Consider the following 25,516-nt stretch of genomic DNA (forward strand, 5'->3'; position numbering starts at 1 on the left):
GTGATGCAATCTCTGAAAGTGCACTCTGATTAAGACATGATGCATTAGTCTATAGAGGTCTTAAGTCCACCTGAGGGAGTGACTGAAAGAATGTTTTGACACACTGCTCTCGGGGGAGGCCATGCTTTTTTTTATCCCAGTACAAAACAAACCCTCCAATATGTTGATTGGGTTTGTTTATTCTCGGAAAAACAAATTCATTTTAGAGGCCTACAATAATCATTGCCTGTAACGAACCTCAGGCTTGACAGCATTTACTTTCAGAGCAGTTAGGGAATTTCAGTGATTTTCCTTTTAATGCTTCCATCCTCAAAACTGAGAGCCTCAATTTTATATATATAAAAAAAAGTAGGCAACGGATACAGTTACAATGGCAGAGTCACTCATGTTATATATCAGTTTCTCAGAAAAAGAAAGAAAAGAAATGAAGGCGCAACATGGGACTGTACATCAAGGCCACAGTGGCCAAGGAACACGCGATATTCACAAGGGCTTCAAGGCCAGAAAAGGGGGACAATATGTTGGCGGTGAAACTCCTGCCCCGATTAGCACTCATGTTTTCCTACTCCTTATCATCTGTTCTCATATTTTGATCTGACATAAAGGCTAAAATATTAATAAAAGTGCATCGTGATCTCGGCTGGGTCTTTGGTTAATGGTACCCATTCATCGTAGCTACTCCTGCAGAATGCTCCTGTAGTGCAGTGTGAGATAATAACCCATTATTTAAACATTACTGACTGAAAAAAATGTGAAGAACTGCACAGAGGGTCTGTTTGTACAACCAACAGTACAACAGAACAAAACCTTTCAATTTAACAGTTACAATAGATGATAAAACAATGGTAGGTTAAACTAAGTTGCCAGGCGAACTCGACTACACACTCAGTTACCTCACATAATGAACGAGAATGGGCGTGATTCAGGTACTGCAGCTGGTCTCTTCCAGTGAAAGCTGCAATAAAACTGAGATCTTTGTCTGGCTGGGCATTCTTCCTGGCTAGCTCGCCACATTGGTGTCATTGCCATATTACCGACAGAGAAGGCCTTAGGACCCTCTGCTTCACCACTGACAGCCTTAGGACCCTCTGCTTCACCACTGACAGCCTTAGGACCCTCTGCGTCACCACTGACAGCCTTAGGACCCTCTGCGTCACCACTGACAGCCTTAGGACCCTCTGCGTCACCACTGACAGCCTTAGGACCCTCTGCTTCACCACTGACAGCCTTAGGACCCTCTGCGTCACCACTGACAGCCTTAGGACCCTCTGCTTCACCACTGACAGCCTTAGGACCCTCTGCATGCCACTGGAAGCCCGCTCAGAGTTGTTTCTGATGGAACTGTATCTTCCTCTCCTCCACTATTCCACGAGCTTCCGCCGTTGCCAGAGCTTGTGATGGTGCTGGGGGGCGACCTGTCCTGATCGTCTCCTCTACACCTCAGGGACTTTGTCGGATCTAGAAGGATGCACGGTTGCAGTGGTGCTGGGGGGGCAACCGTGTCCGATCGTCTTTCCAATGTTTCCGGGTACCATGTTGCGGTTTCCTAAGGGGGAGTTGATCACTTGGGGGGTGTAGCGAATGCTTCTGGCAAGCAGGAGCAAGGGACTGTAAAGTGTCTTCCAGCATGCCTTGTGAGTGAGGACTGTTTATTCGGTTACTTTGAGTGTTCTGTTCGAGAATAATGTGGTTATGGCTCCCTTTTGTGCCTGGTATTACCGTAGCTGTTATCTTTTTGTCCGTGTTCCATTGTTGTTTGATGCCTGTGCTAGCTCCAATGTATTAGCTACCATATTGGTGCGCTGACAGTCTTTGACATGTTAAGATTAGACCTCCCATCCGTTTTGCTTGTTCTGTGTGTGTTTTAATGGCCAGTAAACTGGGACTCCTGGGAACGTGCAGTGTATAGGGCTTGGGATCTTTGTCTCGCACATTCTTCCAGGCTAGCCTGCCACGATATATAAATATATTTATCACAGCATGAGAGGCTATTTGCCTGCTTTTAAGTACTCATGCTGATATCGGGCCACAGAGCTATCTGTCATTGAAATCCCGTAGTGTTAGCAGCTTCTCAAGCTTGTTTAGCTTTTGGCAGTTGTGTTGCGTGTGTGGAGGCCTTAAAACACTAGGTACTTGTCTATCTACATGCTGAACACACAAAGCCCTGATGCAAGACTCTCCTGCACACAAAGAAGACTGCCGAAGCCTTGTCACCTGACTGGGGAACTGTGCTAGTTACTTTGCAGCCTATTCCACCCTGGAACTGAGAGCTGCCTCTCCTGTCCTCCCTGACTGCATCTGAATCACATACCCTCCTTCACTGGAGCACAGAGACCAGTCCACTGTTAAATATGACCGGTTGAGGTACGAAGGTGGTAAATTCAGTAAATATTTATATTAATTGAACTTAAAGGAACTAAACAGTGCGTTTCGGTGAGAGATGAAGGAACTGTGTGGTTTTCTTTGTGCTGGGGTTATTGATCTATGATTTATTTTGTGTCTGACAGGTGACAGGCTGTCAGACACTGGGATTCTGTATCGTTAGGCTGTAGAAAGGTTATAGAAAAGCCCTTTATCCATTTTTCTTCTGTGTACTTGTGTGCTTACCACACTTTCGATTCAGTTTGGCTGCTATAATGTCCCTGAAACAAGGAATTAGACTATATTGGCCTTTAGACAAGTAGGAAGGAATCAGCTGATAGATTAACCAAGCTAGATCTAGATATGATAGATAGATAGATGTCTTGAGGTAGAATATGTTTGGAATTCTGATACTTACTCAACAAATGTCACTTACACCTGTGTATACACACCCATCAATATCCATTCACCCTGTACACTACACTAAACAACACATTTGCACAAGAACATATGTTAGTCAAGAGATGAAACTCCCTATAAACGAAGAGAGATGAGAAGTCATGCTAGATCTGCAACGAAGACATCAGCAGGATGCACAGCAAATCATCACTGTCCAATCTAATGACAATCAAATCAGTCAAGCACCTCCACACAGCCTCCATAACAACAGTAGCATGTCCAGACTTGCAAAGAAGAGATGCACCGATCACCCTATTGGTTGAAAGGGATGTTTTGGGGGGAGGAGGAGGAGGGGGAGGAGTAAGACAGACACTTTAAAGATACACTTTAAATTCAAGGAATGGTTAAACAGTGGTGGTTTATACACAAAGTGAAGTGGTCTTTATACTTAAAATCAATTCTCAGGCAATTAAAAAAAAACATTTGATCCAAAGAGAATGTACTCCTGCATGCAGACCTAGCAGCATACCCAGGTAAGTTCATTCCAATCATGTAATTCAGAGAAAATCAGAAGAAGTGTAGATAAATTGAAAGATCACAAAACTCAAGTCTTACTCAAACGTGTCAAAATGTGGCGATAGAGATAAGATAAGAAAACGAAAAGAACAAAATCTTACTTCCAAACTATTATGGCTAGTGCACAACAGTTAGTCAGTTTGAGGAATTCCTCTCTTCTCCCTTCATGCTTCATGCGGATGGGTCTTTCATGGCCTCCTCAGACAGGTTACTAAGCGAGTGTATCGCAGGTGGTCAGAGGCACACAAACACACACAACGCACACACTCGCAGGGAGAGACAGGGGGGAAAAAAAACTCTCTTTACTGTCTTTAGCACGGAAGATTCCAACAGCCAAGTCTAGACTAGACTTAAACATGTTCATAACAACCATGACAGTGTCTGGCATAACACTGATTACTGTTATTCTTTACTTAACAGCATATTTTACTGAACTGGTGGCATGTATGTAACAAGGCACCACCGTTACCATATACAGGACATACAGTATGCCCAATAATCACATCTCGTGCCCCAGGATCTTTGGAGCAGTGCAACAAGGCACACATGAAAAAAAAGAAAATGGCGTACACACATCATTTTGACCTGTTGAATGCTAATGAGATGACACAGGAAGAGGGAGCATGGTCATTGACGGTCGATTGTGCTCTGCTGCTGTGCTTTAAGTGTTGGATCTGTATGCTCCTCTCCGTAAACATTTCTTTTGAAATTTCTCAAATTTCCTGAAATGGAACAGAAAGACTGGCCTTTGAGTGTCTACCTGCCCTTCCAGCTTCTGGATGGTGGTGTTTGTTTCAGCCTCTCTCACTATTCAAATTCAATCAATTTTGCTGTCAATCTTCTATCAACACCCACAAGATTTCTCTCATCATGTAGTGCTAGCTTGGCCTGTTTGCAGTTAAGGCTTATTTGACTTGCTGCCATGGTCTCAATCAAACGTGTGGTCTCTGAATGTCACCAATCTGCACTTAGCCATGTATGCTGATCCTCCAGATCATCCAATCAAGTCACTCAGGTTGGTCTTTATGGTGATACTGCGCTGCCTATTATATTTCTGCTCATGCGTTAATGATGATTGATAGCCTGTGGATCCTATTACCTGAAGGGTTCATGGAGTACCCAATTTATGTGCTGTCCCTGGAACATGTCACTCCTTTACTGACATTATAGTCCCTCTGATTCTGGTGCTGATGACAAATTATTGTTCAAATTATTGTACCTGAAATACAAAAAAAAAAATACCCGCTATCCATCAGCGTCGACAAGATGGATGGTTGTGTGTTTGTGTTTGTGAGCATAAATGAAAACTAAACATTCAAGAGAGGGATACCCTCGATACCTTGTCAGGTTGCTGTTTGCATTTTTCAATCCCATTAGTTTGTTGCCTTTGTGCCAGTTTGACTTATTCTTGCACGTCTTGAAATACTACATAATCGAAGGTGTTTACAATTTCGTCATGACAGGCAAGAGGCTCAATCATAACTGTGTGCACAATTAATTTACTATTTGAGGAAACAAATTTGATTTACTTAACATAAATAACATCATGATTTACTTAACGTAAATAAAAAATAAGTCTTTCATCATCAGCATCCTCTCCCATTGGTTTGAGCATGCTTAATGGCATCCAGTGATTTTAAGTCAACATATCTGACAAGTCTCATATCTGTGAAATCTCACTGAATCTCACACATTTCCACACTCAGTCGAATAATAATTATATGTCCAATAGACTGCTGTGCAGTGTGAGTGATAGACTGCAGTGTTCGTGTAACCCCTCTGAATTTGTCTGCGTTTTGTAGTTTTTTCATAGAGAAAGCCCGGGAGACGTGGGTGAAGTTCTCCAGTTTATTCACCTGGCACAAACAATATCACGGGACTCCTTAGCACAGCAGCATGGGACACCTTACAGTGTGCTAATCGTGACTCTATATCCCCGAACTCTGATACATCGTTAATTCAAGTTTAATTACAAAGTAATATATCTAATTGAAATATATACAATAAAACACAAAACATGTACCTGGCACAAACAATATCACGGGACTCCTTAGCACAGCAGCATGGGACACCTTACAGTGTGCTAATCTAAGAGGGAGATTAAACATTAGCTATTCACACGTGTGATTTTGAACATCGATTAAAATATACATTCAGAGGTGCATAATTCCTAAACCAAACACACTATTTACATGAGGATATAATGTGGAACACCTCTCTATAATCAGTATGGATTTAATACATCCAGTCATTGTATTCTAAAATAATAATGTAGGAGCTCTCTTTATGCACAACTCACCGTGACTCTATATCCCCGAACTCTGAGGAGAGCCACTCTGTACAACATGCCTAACCCCTAGAGGCCACTATTTCCCCAACAACATGACTTATGCACATGCTCAGTGTGATTAAATAGCACAAAAAGGATGCAAGTGGAAGAAACCAAATCTTCACTGTTACATTCGCAATGTGCAGCTCACTAGCAGTTATACTATTCAACAATGTTTCAGTATTCAGCAGGTAAGCACCTTCATTATTGAACAACTTCTTATCTCTGGGGCAAACATAGGCCTGTTTCCTAAATGCCACACAAATGTAACAATATGCTTGCATGTGTTGTTGTTTTTTTTGGGTGTGTGAGAGTAGTGGATTCCTGGATTTCAATGACTGATCTCCTGGATTTCAGTCACATGAACTTGACACGTATGAATCAAATGTGTGAAGAAATCATTTGATTAGTAGAGGCTGCGCTGAATCTAATGCATGTTGGGGTTCAGATGAATGTGACCTGGGACTTGCTGGGCTTTTTCCTCTCTAGTACATCCATGAGGTAAAGTCAGGAACATCAAGGCCTGTCGAAATTCAGATTCAAAATCAATACACTCATAGTAGACTCCTGCAACCCCATAAAACCTAGATGGATGCTTGACGTCTTGCGCCACTGGTGAACTCTCTGAAGTTCAAGGAAAAGAGCTCTGCTCAGCCGTATCAAAAGAGATATAGAAGCCTGAGGAGCTACCTGGTGCTATTCTTTTGGATGTACATCAGTAAATGCATACATGTGTACATCACATCCTTAGGAACAAGTGTAGCCAGGCAAATATCCAATTCTCACTTTGTTTTTGCGGGTGCCTTTCATCCATACATTCATGAAGCAGTACTGACTGTCAGAAACAGAGTCATAAAACAACATTCTATAAACCCACCTTCATTTTGCCCCATTAATATGACTCTCACAGCAGGAACAATCACTTTGATGCAAATTGCTTAAGGCGGCAACACTGAAGGAATCTGTCAGTTTTTACTGTCACCGGACATATGCTATATCAGTCAGCTGGATATGCAAAGACACAGCACAATGGTAAGTGTACTTAGGCAATATATGTATCAATGTATTTGTGAAATTTCAAGTTAAAATAAATGGCACACAAAGCAACGGTCTCTGGTTAGTTATTTTTCACATTAATCAACAGGCCCCTTCCATTGAAATAGGAGGTCTTAGCTCAAATGAATATGCAGTTCTTTTGCCAATAGTGAGTCTGGCCCATAGGTCTGCACATACAGTATGTGAACCAGGTATTAAGTCGCTCGTATGTCGGGGAGTTTTTTCACAGCATAATTCTCCTGCATGTTGCTATATGTCAAGCCCGTCCTTAGGCGACTCTACGCACGGAGACAACAAACCCAAAGTGAAATGACAGAGACACTCTATAAATGCCCAGGCCATGGGATTTATTAAAATAGATAATGGAATCAACACAAGGATTACCTGAAAAAACAACGCAAATGAGAGAGTGAAATCCCCAGCTGATAGGCACAGCAGCAGAGCGGTCCCCCTCCCCGTCTCTCACCGTGGCAGAAGCCTCGCGTCTCTGAAGGTGGTTAATTGGCTAGGTGTGCCTTGTCCATCAATATGTCAGGTGAAAGTTTTTCACGTTACAACTTTTAAGTGTCTGCAATTATGGAAAGGCTATGATTGTCTATGGGTACTTTGTGTTCATGGTGGTCATTCTTTCAAAATGATCAAGATAAACTCAAACCTGTGAGACAGTGAGCGTTAAGATTGTCCAAAGAGCTGCAGGTACGGTCCCCTGTAACAGCAGAGCTAGCTCTTACCAGTGTACATTTTCTCTTTGGTTCAGCCAGTCAGCAGTCAGTCACGTACAGTCAACATCTCTTAAGGCAACATAGGTCCACATCTTGTCACAAGATCTTTGAATCAGGAGGCACTCTTTGAGTGGGTCTATCAGGAATGGGAAAATGGGAAAGGGAATCTCAAAGAAAAACAGATGCAGAATAGCCACATAGCCAGTGACCAGTGAAATACTGCGTGTGTAACTCTTAATGGAAAGATGGAAACAGCAAACCTACCAAAACACATCTTGAATACATTACAGGTGGGGGTTGGTAGGAACCCTGGTGTAGGGGGGGGGGGGGCACTCATCTATCAGATCAGCTCAAGTAGGACACCTTTGACATCTGCACTTGTTCTCAATTGTGTTTTCTGTGTGACATAGAAATCTGTGTTCAGTAAATTGCTCTGCAGTGTGTGCATGTGGGGGTGGGTTCATGCAAGTGTGTTTGTGTGTGTGTGTGTGTGTGTGTGTGTGTGTGTGTGTTTGTGTGTGTGTGTGTGTGTGTGTTTGTGTGTGTGTGTGTGTGTGTGTGTGTGTGTGTGTGTGTATGTATGTATGTAGTTGTGTGTGAGTGTTTGTGTGAGTGTGAATATGTTCTAGCCGTCTCTGCTAGTTGTTAGACAACATTTATGGGAGGCTTTTAGTCAGATGTTTCTTATTTAAAAGTAGTGTTCTTCAAATGCTCTCCTCTGCATGAAGAAATGCCTCCTGCTTAAATAAATCAAGTTCAAGTCTTTTATTTAAATGAAACCTAGACTACCTGAAATGAAAACTGTCTCTGCCAATTTGGTCAAAAGGCAGCTCAGTGTCTATACATAGTAATGGCTTTATTGCATTTGGGTACTGTTTTGTTTTTGTGAGTATGTGAAAAAGTGTTCAGGGCTAGCATCAAGGTCATGGAGGCCATGGAAATCCATCTTCATATCCTGTGTAATCCTTTAGACAGGAGCAGACACTCAAGCCTTCAAATTGGACCAAATGGCTTTATCCAGCAGCCCAGTTTGCTGATTAGGCCTTCATTAGACATAATATACAAATCCTCATGGATTTCCAGAAGAAATCACACTCGGAGGGATTTCAGAGATATCTTTTAATTAGTGTCTGATTAAGTGGAAAATGGTGGCATCTAATAAGGAAAATAATAAGATCAAATGAGGTAAAGGTTAATTAGGACGTAACCCTGTACCTGGTTGTCTGATGCCCTAGGGTGAACAGAGGCTAGGTCTAGGAATGATTTCTGAGCAACAGTATTCTGTGTTTCATTTATTGACTTTTCAAATAACACCATTCAAACAACACCCTTGTGACACTGAATATATAAACCCAAGTCTGCCTTCTGTCTGGCCCCTTTCCCCAAATCAAGAAAAAGGAGCATTTCATGATCAGAGTTTGACGGTATTTTACACTACGGTGTCCTTGTAAGTACACTGAGTAATGATAAGTTACAGCATATTGATGTACTGGCCTATACTCAGGCGATAGTAAGGGCATAGAGACCTGAGGGCATTAGACCTGAGTATCAATGTGTTATACAGTAATGATTAGTGTATTTGACTGTACTCAACTGTATAGAATAGACGTTGACTGTTACTGAGAAGTAATGATATTCATGAATTTGAATTAAATGTATTTGAAATTAAATTAATTAATGAAAAAGAATAATATCATACAATTTCTATGGTATTATAGGTTCATGATAAGTAGGGGTATTTGACTGCCATAGCTATTAAATAATACAAACATTTTGTTCATCCCAACTCACCTATTCTATTTTTACCATTTATACTGTATGGGTTGCTTAGATTGTTGATTTTGTAACATAATTCAAGACCATATGCCGGTGTTGCTCTTCGCGATGAGGTAGGTTTGACGCCAATAGCAGAGTTTTTTCCACCACTGACAGCAAAGCCTATTTACCGAAGCAGACTTATTGACACAGCCTATGCATGCTCTTCTGCAATATTCACACTTCAGTATTGTGAGTGGTTATATATAGGGAATTCATTTGGGTGTACCCAACATGCAAAGGCTATTGTTTGTTCTTTCTGTGAAACTGTGACTGGGCACCATATAACTGAGGTACCTCTCTTATGTAGGAAGGCTTTAAAATTGACACAAAACTGCTTGAGACTTGAGTAATACAGTTAGCTAGCGAGCTAAGGCTGTTCTAGTTACTTAGCTGGCTAATTGTGCCATTTCTGACAATGTGATCACAATGAATGTGGTGTGGCAACAAACTGCAGTGGATGACAAGTGATATGAGGCACCTTAAGAATAAGATGTTACCAATTTATCTTGAGCCATATTCTCACCATACCTGTCTTTAATGCTGCCAATGCACAATGTTCACACCAACTACATTGTTGGCCTCTACTAAATACAATTAGCTTCTATGTATAAAACTGACATGCTAAAAATACCCAATTAACTCAACTGCAACCATTCAGTCACTGGCACTTTATTTTAACTGTTCTCCACTCACGTAATCTGCTCCCTGGGTTTAGAGCGTATCGACATGCGAGTTCAAAGGCCTGCATGTCATGCTCGCCTCATGTTCAAGCCATGCGGGGATCAGTCGGTGCTCCGCAAAGTGATACGCTTATCTGAAGCCAAACAATTAAGTCTCCCAGAGGCGTAACGTGCCAGAGACATGCCCTTCCTGCACTTTTGCTGATGTGCACAACTTTGTCGAGGAGGGGGGTGGAGAGGCTGGGGTGGTGGTGGTGGTGTGGGTGGTGGTGGTGGTGGGACATCCTCCCAGGACATCTTTGATAAGCCATAAATTCTTTAATCTTGACAGGCAGTGGGAGCCAGCGCACAGATAAATCAATCCGTCTGACAGGGATGGCTGTCTTCACTATTGACTGCATAGCTCACTCTGTAGCACCACACAGATAACAGACAGCCTCACATCATCCATCTTGCCCTGATTGGATTCTGTTAACCCTAAATTAGATGAACTAAAACATGCTATCCCTGCGTGGCACGAACAGGGACCTAACCTGTGATACTATTTTCAGTAGAGACTGCTCTCACTCCTCTAAACAGAGGTAATTATAGGTTGTTTAAAAACAAATTCCTAATGTATTAGGTGGTAGAGGGCAATTAAAACCTCACCTCAAACGATTTAGAATCTCTTAAAACATCTTGCACGTGTGCAGTCAGACTTAGTAGCTGCATTAACACTACCCTGCAGTAAAATGGCACCCAATGTTCATTTCCAGTGATCACCATCAGATCTCCCCCTTTTTTCAAGACCGCAGAGGAAAATTGTTTTATTGCCACCTCGTCCCCAAGCGCGTGCCAGTCAGTGACTCAGATAGACGGAGTGAAAGAGTAAATGTGACCCACTTTTGCACCGTGTGTCCTGGATCATTACACTGGCTCTCACAGATGGCAGCTTTTAATGTGGAGTCAACAGGAGAGGCTTGATGTATACTGTACAATGCTCTCCATTACATTGATGGGTCATTAACCAAACAGGGAAAACAGCTTTGTTTGGGGGGGCGAGCGCCTCGTGGAGGAAATGGGGGGGGGGCGATGCGAGGGGATCAGTCAAGCTCTCTGCTTCGTGACAGCCCCGAGATGGGCAGAGGGCTGGCGCCGCCGTGGGTGATGTACTGCTCAGAGACACCAGGTGGATCAGCATGGTACGTCCCCAGGCCTCTCGGGGCACACTGAGCTTTCGTCCCTCTCGTATTTGTGTCGTAACTTATGTGTCGAAGATGGAGGAAAATGCTTCCATACTCTCTCTCCCCCTGCCTCATGAAAAGCTGTTTTTTTTTTATGCCGTGGGCCTTGAAGAAGAGGACTCTGAAAAGATGAAAAGAAAAGCAGTGGCCAATCCGTGGGTCATGTGCAGTCGTTAGGAGGTGAGGTGTCAAGGGGGTCATAAAAGCCGGACTCGGTAATGAGAAGCCGTGGAGGTCAGAGGCTCCTGCCCCAGTGTGGGAGCAACACCCTGGAATCAGTCCTATTTCATCTGGCTTTCAAACCTTCCCCCCGGGACTTGGTTGGATCCAGATCTCAGCACGTATGCAGAATCTTTCTGGGTTAAGTCTCTGAACGTTTCATGCTATTTATACTTTAATGGTTATATTTAATTGATCGCCCTTTTTCCTCTCCCTCTCTCTAAACATAAAAGAAAATTAATTTCAGGCATTATTATTACTGTTCAAATTTCTACCTCTGTCTATTGGAGCTTGAAAAACTATTGTGCAGCAGCGGCCACCATAGGATAACCTGTTGATGTGTGGATAATGGATTCTGGTCTCGAGTTCTGTTTTATATATAGCTGGATAGTATGCAGAGTTCACAGATGTGCAAAACTCACAGTTGGGCTGTAGCTGTCGTGAGGTGGTATTTTCCCTGAATTATGAAAGTGCTGCATTTGAGTGGATATGATATACTGTCAAAACTCAGATTCTCTGCAGTCATAAATAGCATCGATTTCCCTCCAGTGATTCATAAGGTCAACTATCTATACATATCTATCCATCTATCTATCTATCTATCTATTTATCTATCTATCTATACATCTCTCTCTATATATATATACTTTTACTTCACAACAGTAATCCTTTCATTAAAAGACTTGAAAAACATTGTAGTTCGTTGACCTGGGGTAGTACATAAATGTATGTATTTTTTACTGCAAAATTGAAGCTGCTGATTCAATATTTATGAAATATGTGGATACACTGTAAATATCTACCCCGGTAATGTATAGATTATTTTACTGTGACAATCATCTGGGTCACCAAAAGTCCTCCATGAAGGGAGGCTTTCAAACCATGCAGATTTCTTTCTCTGACATTAAAAAGATATTTCTTCAATTCGTCCACCTTTTTCTATTCTTGACACGATGGTCTTTTCCACTCTGTGTGGTGGCGTTCTAAAAGGAGAAAGGCGCCTGGCTCCAGCTGCTTTGCATGAAATGACTCTTTTGATGTGCTTCTGTTTGATCCATCATAGATGACTCCCCTTCGATTGTACCACGGCAAGCCCGCCTCATTTTTGGCGCGATAGGGAAGATAACGTGCCGCCATGGCGTTAACTTAACGTCTGCGGCGCACAGAAGTGGATAAAGATGTTGTTGCTGATATGGCTGTTTTTTGTTAGTGCAGAGGCATTATAATTCAAGGATGAGATGTTCCAGGCCAAGGATACCAGTCTCCTGTCTCACCGTGGCCGCAGCAACCACGTGGGTCATTCTATTTGAACACATAGTTTGTGCTGACCCTCCTCAAGCTTACTGCAGTCCTCAGCAGGTCGGAATGACTGTATGTCATAAAATATTTGTTCATTCTGTTCCCCCCAGGAGAACAACATGCTATTGATTTAATAAAGTAGGTCAAGTTGCAAACACTCTTGAGCGGGGAAGAAAAATTGGAAGGTATACACTCGGTCCAGATGCAATTGTTTGGAGTTTATAAGCTTTATCATTTTGTGGAGGCAAAAACTGCAGGCTACATAGAGCCATGGACATAGGCTGGGTTTTTTCATTGCTGGAAAGGCATGTTATATGAAAAAGATACAGCCTTGGAAAACAACAAAAGAGACTTTCTCCCTTTTTGAACTCCTGTGCTCTCAGAAAATCTTTACACAGTATGACAACCTGGATGCTTCCTCTGGTGAAAGCCAAGTGTCTAGTGGTTTACTTGCACTCAGTCTACCACACAGTCTCCATCTGAGTTTATTTTGCCTTTAATCTCTTAACCTTGCATGTTTACAAAGTGAATGTAGGTTGCAATCGTAATGATTCACATAATTAATGTTTTTGTTGTTTATCACAAATTTACCCTTAAATGTGCATTGCTGTTTAAGCATTACGCCTGTTTTGCCCATTTTTTGTTTTCCCAAAAGCCATCCGGTAATTACCATCGTAAGTATTAATGAAGGCTGCTGACTTCTAGAGGTTTAGACCGGCCAGGCCTCATTATCCTGTTTTATTTGCTGCCCCATAGTAACCATTCAAGGTTGGATAACATGTTGAGTGACATCTCTGCTTCTGGGAGACTGGGTCAAAGGCCTGTTGTGTGAGGCATGCTCAGATAGCAAAGCAGATGGTCTGATGGACGGCAAAACTAGAGGGCTCTTCAGTCCGTTAAGTGCCAACTGATGGAACCACTGATATTAATATTAAAATGTTCAGCTTTTATCGTTTAGCTCATTTTCTGATTTTGCTCTACACTCACCGCAGACTGAGGTTAAAATATTCTAGGTTATATATTATATCCAGTATTCTTACTGTAACGGTACACCATTCACTTCAACAACAGTATTACTACAAGAAACATCTAGAAGAAAGAAAGTTAAATAAATATCACCACACGGGTGAGAAGCTTTTGGGCGCTTCCTGTATACCCACCCCTGGGACCACATCACACATAACTGCCTGCCAAGTGTCAGGGCATTGCAGCTCTAAGCTGGCATTCATCAGCACATGCTCACCAAGTCTGTGCCAGTCTAGAGCAGGCTTGCATCCACATCATCATGTCAACTTCAAAATCAACTTCAGTGACTTTGAAGGAGGAGTGATCGCTGAGGTTAGAGTTATTTACCATTAATAATTAGTTTACCCTACTCTCCAATCTCTCAGGCAGCGAAGCTGTCAAAGCCAGAGAGCAAATAAGTAATTGAATCTCTCCCTTGTGGCAATTGTAAAAGCTTGTTTATTAGATAACTTTTAAAATGCTATTTGTATAACATTGTTAGGACGGGAATTAGCATGGACTGTGTCTGGCGAGCCCTGCCTAGGCCCAGCAAACTAACCAAACAAAGCATTCATATTTCATATGCGGATTGCTGTGGTTCGCCAGTCAGCATTTTAAAGCGTGGTGCTTGGTCCTTGTTACGTATGGAAGGCATGCTCTGGCCTCACACTGGTGCAAGTGGAATTGTGTTCTCCCTCTGCTCACATCATGTTTATGCATGACGAATGTAGAGAGTCTTGGCCCAGGTTCCACACGGTGCAGCTGTATAGAGGTGTGCACCGAGTCAGCAGGGTCTCCTCCTTCCTGGGAAACCTCGGAGAAGGCCTGTGCTCAGAGGTGAATCAGTGAGCTCCTCCTTTCTCATGCAGGGGCTCTGCCTGGCTGCAACCCCCCCCGACTCGTGAGATAGCACATGTGTCAGAAATACAGATGGGCTCTTGTCTGATTTATTTCGCGTATTTTATTTTCCCACAGACCTTAATGCCAAAGAAATGTGTTTGGTCTTTAGAGTGCAGGCACGTATTCCTTTTGATGTCGAAAATGGGAGGTGAGCGGTTTACTTTTTTTTTTCTCTGCCCTTCTCTCTCTCTCTCTCTCTCTCTCTCGCTCTCTCCTTGTCGGTATATTTCTGGTGGAAATGACATCTTCTCAGATCACAAAGCGTTTAGTTCAGAGGGAGGATGCCGTTGAAGTGTTTTCAGCGCGGCAGGCATTTTGGGGAAAAAGAAAGTCAGGGCAGGCTGTTTGAGGAACGGAGCCAGTCTTCCATCACGCTAACGAAGAGCATTTTAGGGTGCCTTGATGCTTAGCATATAGTGTGTGCTTTTAGCCCTCCTACAAGCTCAGTCTAAGAGGCCTGTTGATTATAATAACACGAAGTATGAGCAAAAGAAAGTGGGCCACAGTTGAAGGGTCTTGGCCCAGTGCTGAGAATATCCCCTTCTCTTTGTTGTGTTGATGCGGTAGTGAAGGGAAGGGTTTAGCCGGTGTTCGGCGCTTCTGGCCAAGTCAATGCTTCAGCATGGCTGCTGGTTAGAGATGTTGTGACGTCATTGTTGCCTCTGCTGTTGTGTGCCGGAGGAAAGGACTCATCTACAACTCAGACCTGAAGGTTATTCCAGCAAACTGAAATATTCCATGCATTATTGATTATATACCCAGCCTCCCAAACCAGAAGAAATTACTTTTTGCTGCACCAATCACATGTAGTAACCACAGCAGTCTCTGACTTATTTGTAAAATACTTCTTCAAGTCGTTGGACTGGGGACTGGTTGTAACTGATATTTATGGATTTAATTTTCAGGACAACAGAAAATGTATTCAACTGCCTGAAAAAAAACATGAGTTATTTCCTGAACGAAATGTATCAACAAACAGTATGTACACACATATACAGATGGACAGGCAGGCACATGCATAGTTAGATTATTTGTAATTTAACAGTCAAATGCTCTAATTGTACAACAGCAAACAATTCCCAGTTGTAACATAATTATACTAGTGTTATAACATGAGTTTTATAGGATTATATCTTTTAGTCATTTAAATAAAAAAATGTTGAATTTATTTAATTCATAAATAACAAATCAGACATGCCGAAAATTTGAGATTGAAATATTGACAGTACTGCCGGTTCTCCCGTAGGCTATAGCTAGCTCTATACATATCATCACATACTAATTATTTGTATTTTGTAGCTACATGAAGTAAAATTTAACAAGAATTAAATTAATTTCTAAATACTTTACTGTACTGTACCGTCATTCACTTTACTTTTGACTGAAGTACAATGCAGAATTTGAGGTATTTGATCCCAAAGCGAAGTCGATAAGCGTGTTTCTACTATTGGACCAGCTTGAGCTAGGGTTATCTTTGGGCCATCCGATCCGGGGCTAATGGCCCAAGGTCCCAAGCCGTGAGAACCAAAAACATGTGCATTTTTACAATCGGGCTGATAGCCCCGCAGTATTGCCCTAAAACTCAGCCATAAGCTGCCTTGTGGTAAACATCAACCATCCGCCCACTTCACTTGCAAGTGGGAAGTTCAAGCTGAGATATCATGCAATAAGGTCTGGATGCCAGGCACCTACAGCAGAATAAGTTAAGAAAAGGAATATAATGGAAACCGTAGCCGTTTGCTGTTTTTAATCTTCACTTTGTGTAATGTACAGTTAACGAACAAATAAAGCATACCTCTCATAAGGTAAACAGACTCGTCAGACTCCTCTATTCCTTAAAACTGTCATGTACTGGAATAGCTCAGCAATCCAAATCACAGGAGGGGAGCCTGAAGACGTGCCTCTAATAGCCTGGAGGCAATGAAGAAGCAACTGGCCTTGGCACGCACTAGCTCTAGGGATTGGGCCCCATAGTGGAAACAGGGCTAATGAATATCAAACTGCCAAGTAGAAAAAACATATAATTGACAAAATAAATAACACACACACGTACACATTTATATACTCTATATATATATATATATACTTTGTACATACATAGAAATAAATACCAAAATAAGAATATAATTGGCTGAGTGCTAGTATAGACCATAACATACCTGGGATGTATCTGACTTGGTATTGATGCAGTATCCAGTGTTATTGTTCCTCTCACCCACCCCCGTCAGCAAACACTGGCCGCTGTTACTGGAACAGATCAGCTGTTCATTAATGGTGTTCTCTTATGCCTTTGGCGAATGATCTGTCCTTTCAGGAGTGTCCTTTGTGGAACTGTGGATAACTAGTGATCTCTACCCTAGGAGTCCCCCCCCCCACACACACACACACTCCCCCTGCAATAAGCCTGGACACAGGCACAGCCTTTGGTACCTCCAGAGGGTCGATGGCAGATGATGGTGTGCCTCCCAGGGCCCCGGCCCACCGCAGACTCGCTCTCCTCTGCTCAGCGGGCTGCGCTGAGATAGCAGCGTGTGAACAGGGGGGGAGGGTCTCGGCATGAACAAGCATCATTATCTTGGAATATGTGAAACATCTTGAGGAAATATTGCATGTGCCTTTGTAATTATAGGCGAGTCTAATCTGGCCTCATCTTCCTTGACTGCAGTCATCCCATATGAAATAATCATCCAGCCTAGTTCTTTTCTCTAGCGGTCTCTGATGTCGGACCCGACTGCTAGATTTAGTCCAGTGGTACTGCTCTCCACTGGCTCAGAATCCAGCCTCTGTGTTCCTGCTGTGATGGCCTTGGGTAATGGTAGTATCTGCAAGGCAGCCCCAGTAGCTCTTGTTTTTTAGGATGAAACAGCAGAATGAAAATTCTCATTCAACTCATTGATTTCAATGCCATTTCATTTGCCCAGGCACCTCTGTTCTTAAAAGTCATGAAAGCAGTGGGCATGAAAAACACCCTGCTGAGCGAAAAACCTCATTTATGCCTAATACCTGATGGCAAGATGTAACAGGCTTTTTAGTTTTTCCCTTTGTTACAGTGGATGAGCTGTCTCTGAAGCCTTTGTGAGAAGAAAAATGTATAATATGTGAAATCTTTGTGGAGATGTGTGATTAAATATCATGTACGGTTCTTATTACATAAAATGTTTCATAACCTAAAACAGTAAATGTTTCAAATGCTAGTAATTACTCATGCAGGTCCATGGATCATTTCCACATTTGGGATAAAACCTTTTCTGAAAATAGTAGGCAAGGTTATTGGTAACACTTTATCTAGGTAGTCCGCCTACAGAGACTTTACAGATGGTTTGTTGAAATTCAAGTTCAGTCTTCAGTCTTTCTTATTGTTCACTAAACATCACCTTAACCAAACCCAACTCCTAACCCTAACCGTAACCATAAATAGGATGTATCAGACAGTTTCAACGGATAGTTAGTTTATAATCTGAGCATCTGTAGATAGTCTATTGGGGAACATCCAAATAAAGTGTGAGCAGGCTATCTTGTCTATTGGGCAGACAGAGAGATTTAAATGGAGACCTCTTCCTGTCCTCTCTACAGAGATTCAATGGGACTTACGCTGAATGAACATGGAGAAATGGCTTTTCTCCTTTGAGATATGGAATGTATTTAAAGTTGCTTGTTACTTACATTGTGTCCATGATGAATCTCATCCTCCCCTGTTGTGTAGCCGCGTAGCGTGCTCTATTCAGGAGCTTTCTGCCTCTGAGCGTATGGGGGGAGAGATTGATACTTCAGGGTCAATTATAGCAAGGAATGACTGAATGGTGCCAGCCCCACAGGCACAAAGAAGAGAAGGTAGAGTAAGGCATCACCTCTGTAAGAACGAGAGAGTGGGTGTGGGGAGAGAGAGAGAGAGAGAGAGAGAGAGAGAGAGAGAGAGAGAGAGAGAGAATAACATGATTCAATTACTGCTGACATTATAGTCACTGGCCACCAAAATATTTTTGTTGCACTAATTGGATTTTGTCCAGATATGTGTCTGGAAATATTGAAAATATTACTTTGAATTGAATTAACAGAACATTTAAGAGATGCCTCCACATTATCAGTAACAGTAAGGGGTGGGTCTCTGTTAAAGAGACTGCACTACAGAACATGTAAATATTGTAGTGATTACTCTTCAGTCAGAGTTCAGTCAGCTTCCTATTTAGCGTTCATGCTGTCGATTGCGCCCAGGCAATTCAGCACTGATACTGACTCACAGGATGGCATGGGCATTTATAGACAGGCACACCAACAGAGGGCAACGGTGGCAGACATCACACAGCAGGGAAAATTACACCAAGGCATAAATCATAACACACACTGACTCTAATCGCTTACAGTATGACGCATTAACTGTAACCAAAGAGGGAAAACAACAATCGAATCGACATTCGAAATTAGAACACTACACATGAATTAAACAATAAAACGCACTCATCTGCTCACTCACACAGCACTCTGACACACACACACGTATCACGTACACGAAACAACAGACAAACACGCACGGACTCGCTGCACGTTACAAGATGGAAGAATTTCAGCTGAGAGTCAGGCGACTGATGTGCATCAATTCTGGATCACTGCCAGTGTTGTTGAAATGAATAGTGATCTGATTAATTAAACTGTACTTTTGATCTGAGATGTAGATGCACAGAACCAGAAAGCAATCACAGTAAAACCGGGAGCACATGGCTATTTTAGTTAATGATGCCTGAGGTTGGCCTGAGGAGAAGTATGTGAATCATTTTTTTGCAGATCTTGCACAGGTATGGGATGCAGGCCATGCATGACGGCATAGCCAGTTGAAAGAGGCAAAGCAAGCAACACAGCAGGCAGTCAAGTTAGAACATTTAAAGAGAGAAGAGATGTAGCTCCTGTCCAGTTAGCAGACATGTGGACAGTCGACTCAGTGCTTGGGTGAACAAAGCAGGGCAAAACTAGAAACACATATAGGGACAGCCAGCGCAGGGGACATGAATCTTGCAGGCCACAGCTTGTTAGCACGGCTGAATTCACCAGCAGATGACCTCATGAGAAATCAAAGCAATGCTGCTCTTCATCCAGTTAGTGCTCCCTGGTTGGCTGGGGGAGGATTTATGAGCATCAGAAACTACAGTTCTGGCTCTTGGATTTGGCAGCAGAAGGGCTCCATGTATTAGTTGAGCCTGGCACTATAGAGATAGCGAGGCGATAAAAAGTGCATGGGTAAAATTTTGTATTACAGATATCCAGTAAATTCCGCTTCAGGGCATTCTCAAGAGTTGAATCACAATGCTGATAATAGAGTAAGGGGATAAAAAACGGAAAGGATGTGATGTAGTGGATGGAAGTTTCTGAATTCATGGCACACCCAAATAGGCCTGTTCCTAAGACATTCCACATTCTGCTGTCGGTTTGCGCTTCGCTGACCTGAGTAAGGGGGACAGTAGCCGTATGGCATTCGCCAGTGATGTCATCCATGATGGGATGATATAGCTATGGCAACAGTAACACAGACACCCACACATGCCCAGTGGAAAAGCTTCCGGCCGTTGTATGGCAGGATGGAGCTCCATCAGTCATAGGATGACAACATCCAGTCTCCTGCTGTACTCAATGTGTCAGGAACAGAATGGGGAAAAAAAAATTCAATTACATACAGTATAGCTCAGGTATGCAGTATTTTCTTTTGCTGGGTTATTCTGTCCCATCTTCCATGACTATCTTCTGGAAGCAATAAGTCATTCAGATGGTAACAGTTTTTTACACATTGGTTTCGGGGAAGAAGACATTTATGAAAATGCAACTGAGAATAAATGAGGAACAACACTGAAATTTCATGCCAGCGCATATGATACTGTATATCTGAATATCATAAATGTTTGGTGAAGGTCACCATTCCCTCTGCTCATTGGCAGAACATCTACTGTATATATCTACACACGTGCAATGACCCATCTTGGAGTCCATGCTGATATATTGGCATTTAACAGCGCAAAGGGCATAGATCTCTCATTAAATCTTTGTATGTTACAAGGTCCTTGTCTTTGAGCTTTCTTCAATAGGTTGCTGAAAAAATATGAATGTTTGTGATGAGCTCTGATATTTTATCAGTCCTGTTTTACAATTGCAATTTGTAAAAAACTGATCAGATTCACCCATAATTCACTTACATGAACATGCACATTGCATTTTATTCCAATCTCTACCAGGAGATTTAAAGGTGTCTATCTTAACATATGCTTAAAGCAGATTCACAATATCTTCACTGAGAACTGACTGTGATATGAGCCTCTATTGATTCAGTGTGGGTTCAACGTGACGAGCATATCTGAATTTAAAGGTAAAATCAGAATTCTCAGCATAGAAGTTCATAGGAGTTCAAATAGTTCAAATGTCTTACTTAGGAGCAACTCCTATTGGGGAATCAAACGCACAACACTGCAGTCTATTTGTAAGTGAATGAGGGGAAGTGTCTTCAGCTCCAGGATAATATTTTATGTAGCGGCTAAACAGCTTACTTCTCACCCATTACCATACAAACAAGGGTGAGAGAGTAAAGGTCAGGTTGAAACGCCTTGGTACTTTACATATTTATTGAGATGCCACATGCAGTGTCAGAGACAAGTTATGGAGCACCGCTCTACCGAGTGCATCTATTTAGCAGAGTTTCTGTGTAGATGACTTTGCCGAACCCTTCCACATGAGGTAGAGCATTATGTTTGGGCATCACCAGTTGGGCACTCATTTTACATTTACATTTAGTCATTTAGCAGACGCTTTTATCCAAAGCGACTTACATATGTGCGACTTACAATGTATACACATTTTACATTTTACATTTACACTGATGGCACACTGCACATCAGGAGCAATTAGGGGTTCAGTGTCTTGCTCAAGGACGCTTCGACAGGGAATCGAACTAGCAACCAGTGATTCGCGCTGAAAGCAAAACCATACTTGATCTCTATCGTTTTCAGTGATGGGGACTAAGATAGAAGATGCTATTTCAGCACAGTTTTACTTGTTTGGTAAATGTGCAGAAGTAGAAATGTTTTTTACTTCGTCGGTCACACAGACATGGTATGTCAGTCAAAGACAGTTAATAAAAATAAACATAGCAAACAAATATAGCTGTCTAACTTGGCTTCTGTGATGTGTGAAGTTTACTTTCTTTTCATATGCGTCTGACAACTTGGCTACCGTAGTTGAAAACTCAACTCAATGTCAGTTGTTTTGACAGTTCACCACACACACATTTTTTTTTCAGTGGAGGTGCCTAAGGCAAGTTTAGAAACAAATTTTTTTATGCTGTTTTAATCTTCATGAAATGTACCAGAGCAACTATCGTGACTCCATAACTGGCTGAGAGAATATGTAAATGTAAATATGTTCATCATCATGATTTAACATAGTTTGATGTTATACTATGACCCACATATAACAATGCCTTTAGATTATGCTACATTGGCTGAGTACTCAGTCATTTGATTGCTATGTGGATGGATCAATGGACCTCATGTTCTAAATGAAGCCAGTTTAGGTACAAAGTACAGACTAGCATGGCATTATGCACTGCTTCACTGCACCTTACACAACTTACTCAAAACCTAGAGAATTTAGCACCGCTTGCAGTCCTTGGGCCCTCATTTCTATGAAGACTAACGAGCAAATCAACGAGCAACAAGCTGTGTGTAGTGTGAGAGCATTGCGCTGACCCACCAAGGTTTGCGTTTAGGATCTGGCTGAAGGTATTAAATTAGCAAAATGGTTTAATCAAGTTATTAAATTAGCTTTAGTTCATGCACGGCGGACTTTGCTCATTGCTTGTTGCCAGTTGCCGGTCAATGAAATTAGAGACATTTCTAATTAATTACAGATATCAAGATTGTGTTGTTTCTGTGAGCCTGGGGTGCAGGGAATTTGAGTTTTGTGTGAAAAGAGTTGAAAGTGTTTGATGAAAGTGTACTCTCAGAGGGACTGAAGCACCAGATACGCAACTCTCTGGGAATCAAAATTCAACATATTCCTTTTGTGCATCGAAAAGAAGTCTGTCGGAGCTAACTTTCATTGTCCATGACAACCTTTTAGAAATCCATTTAGAAAAGTCATATGAAACCGCCTCTCCATCCAGCTGTAAACAGAAAAGTAAGTTTGTGAAAGAGAGAGAGAGAGAGAGAGAGAGAGAGGGAATACGAAAGACAAAAAGAGATAGAGACTGCAGTGTCCAAACAAATACTGACAAATGTGATGTTCCACTTTCCACATGCTGTGACTCATTCTTTTTTTCTGACTTTCAGGTGTTCACTCACTTGCCTGCCAACTTGGGGAGCCTGAGGGACTGACACAGACTGGCACCCTTTGGGAGCGCTTTCAAAAGCTCCACTGGATGAGGAAGAGGAGGAGAGCAGACAGGATTATCTCTCACCTCTGTGTTGTCCAAAGCCGCCTTAAAGGGATCCGCATGGTCTGGTGGGGGATCAACAGCAGGAAGCCAAGCAGCACTGCGCTGCCCACCTCAACTCCAACCCGACATGCAGATCAGGGCTCACACTTAAGAGGTTGGCACAATCCACAAGAAATTGTGTTTTTTTTTTCTCTCCAAAACTACAGCTTTGAGTGATGAACCAAATCCGACAGGATCCTTTCTACCTTCTTGAACTATTGGGTTGATATTCTGGACTCTTCAGTCTAAATTGAGAAAGAAAACGGAAACAAAGAGAAAACAATAAATAAAGAATAATTCGTAAGTACATGCGGGTTTGGACGACTGCCATGTCTCCAGTTTCTGCCAGCCGACCAGCCTGGCTCGGCCGTTACGGCCTGGCGTCAGTCCTCCTCCTCCTCCTCCTCTGCCATGTCCTGGCTACTCTAGCCGCGAAGCCCAAGGGCCCGGGCCACACGCATCTGAACTCCATCCGCATCGACGGGGACATCTCGCTGGGGGGGCTCTTCCCTGTGCACGCCCGCGGCCATGACGGCAAGGCCTGCGGTGAGCTGAAGAAGGAGAAGGGCATCCACCGGCTGGAGGCCATGCTGTTCGCGCTGGACCGCATCAACAACGACCACTCGCTGCTGCCCAACATCACGCTGGGCGCGCGCATCCTCGACACGTGCTCGCGGGACACCCACGCCCTGGAGCAGTCGCTCACGTTCGTGCAGGCGCTCATCGAGAAGGACGGCTCCGACGTCAAGTGCCTGGGCGGCGGCTCGCCCATCATCTCCAAACCCGAGAGGGTGGTGGGAGTCATCGGGGCGTCTGCCAGCTCAGTGTCCATCATGGTGGCTAACATCCTCCGCCTGTTCAAGGTAAGGGTCTCATCACTGGTGCTCTGCTTGGGCATGCGTGCTTTTTTGCAAGCTCTCCGGCTCGCACTGAGCAACCTGGTGGAAGGAAAAACACTTCAACAACAAAATGTCTAATTATTTAGAGAAATATCCACATTATTTCCCTGAGGACAGTGTGACCAAGCAAACGTTCATAAAAATAATGGTATGCTGGTTTATGTAACGATGAATCCCTTTCTTCACAGATTGAAATATTTGTGGGGAAATTGGCTGTCCTTCAGTCTGATTCATCCCTTTGATTCTCCGTTCGCCTGTGTTTGCGACACGCTGATATTTTGGATGCTCAGTTGTCTGTGGTTCGTTTTCATAATCTCCGGCATTCCAGTGCATCTGTTCCCTCATAAGTGGTTATGTTTTGATTACTGCCACATGGCAGGCTTAGGCTAACACTTGTGGAAACCAAGATGGAAATTAAATTGGATGTACGTTGCACTGTTGGTCCAATAAGTAAACGCAAAAAGGCTGATGCATCTGCTGTGTTAGAGCAACACGATGCCTGACAGCCAAGCTCTCTTTTTTGCACTAAACAGATCATCAGCACTCCAATGTTTGCCAGAAAGGATGTACAGTTTTTGCTGAGCGAAAAAGAAAATACAACTTGCTGCATTCGGGTTCACAATGAAGGAATGAAACTACAAGATTTTGCAGAAGGCAACTAAAAAAGTAAACAGGCTGTGAACAGACTCTCCTTGACACAGGCAGGAAATGTTTGCTTGACATCTTCTTTTTCCGGCTTTTCATGCTACATTTAGTGATGCCCAAGGGGGGTGACCAAGGAGCAAAATATGTTTTTCAAAACAGCATGCTATTTGGTCCTACTCCTTTAAAGCTATTAAGAAGGCCACTTATTCAGCATATCATTTCTCTTAAGGATGTTAAGTGAAAATATCCATGCTGATATGACTTTTATAGGCGATAACTCACGACTAATGTTTTCCATGTGTCCCCTCAAGAAAGACAGCACATTTCAAGAGGTGTCTGATTAAAACCACTGATGTTTTCTCTGAGTTCTCCATAGATAAAACAGACTACTGAAATTGGTTTTTGTTTGTCTGTGGACTTGCCTTGAGTTATTAGATAGCAGCTGTCTTGAAACACTACTGCCAGCTGTTCCCAATGAATGGGAATGCATTTGAATGACGATAAGGCACTTGTGGGTTTGTATCACTTCGCTCAGTGGGTTTAATTCACACGTGTCGTATTATCAGCATCACCTCTGCTCCCCCCCATTCAAGCTTATCAGCGTCAGGAACAAGAGCTCTTATCTCATCTGCAGTTTCAGTTCTGTTGTTGCCAACTTCAAGAGTTTGGCAGGAAGCACGAAAGTGATGCGCTGGAAATCCTTTGTGTAGCCAGACAGCGCGGTAGAAGATATTTACCTTGATCTCCAGTCCTGTTTATCACCCTGATGGGAGCTGAGGGTGGAGAAAAAAAGAAGCGTGTGATGAAAGAGAGCGAGGTCCCCGGAGCAGAAGCCCCAGCACCGGTGACATCCTCGGGGTACATGTGCTGTGATAAGCACATTTCCACCCCCCTAGCGAAAGCCTGTATTACTCAGTCAGGAGCCGAGGGAGGGGT

At 42.7% G+C, this 25,516-nt stretch overlaps 1 protein-coding gene across 2 annotated transcripts in view; it reads left to right on the plus strand.

The window, feature by feature from the left end:
* LOC105895865 (metabotropic glutamate receptor 4-like) overlaps window positions 1-25,516 on the plus strand; it is a 167,076-nt gene that overhangs the window by 12,211 nt on the left and 129,349 nt on the right. For both annotated transcript variants that reach the window (XM_031568233.2, XM_031568232.2), the window contains exon 2: window positions 22,891-23,899. In XM_031568233.2, the coding sequence (XP_031424093.1) occupies window positions 23,345-23,899 (555 nt within the window). In that variant the 5' untranslated portion in view covers window positions 22,891-23,344. The remainder of the gene's footprint in view (window positions 1-22,890; window positions 23,900-25,516) is intronic.

The sequence above is a fragment of the Clupea harengus genome, chromosome 5, assembly GCF_900700415.2.
Source record: "Clupea harengus chromosome 5, Ch_v2.0.2, whole genome shotgun sequence".
Lineage (NCBI taxonomy): Eukaryota > Metazoa > Chordata > Actinopteri > Clupeiformes > Clupeidae > Clupea > Clupea harengus.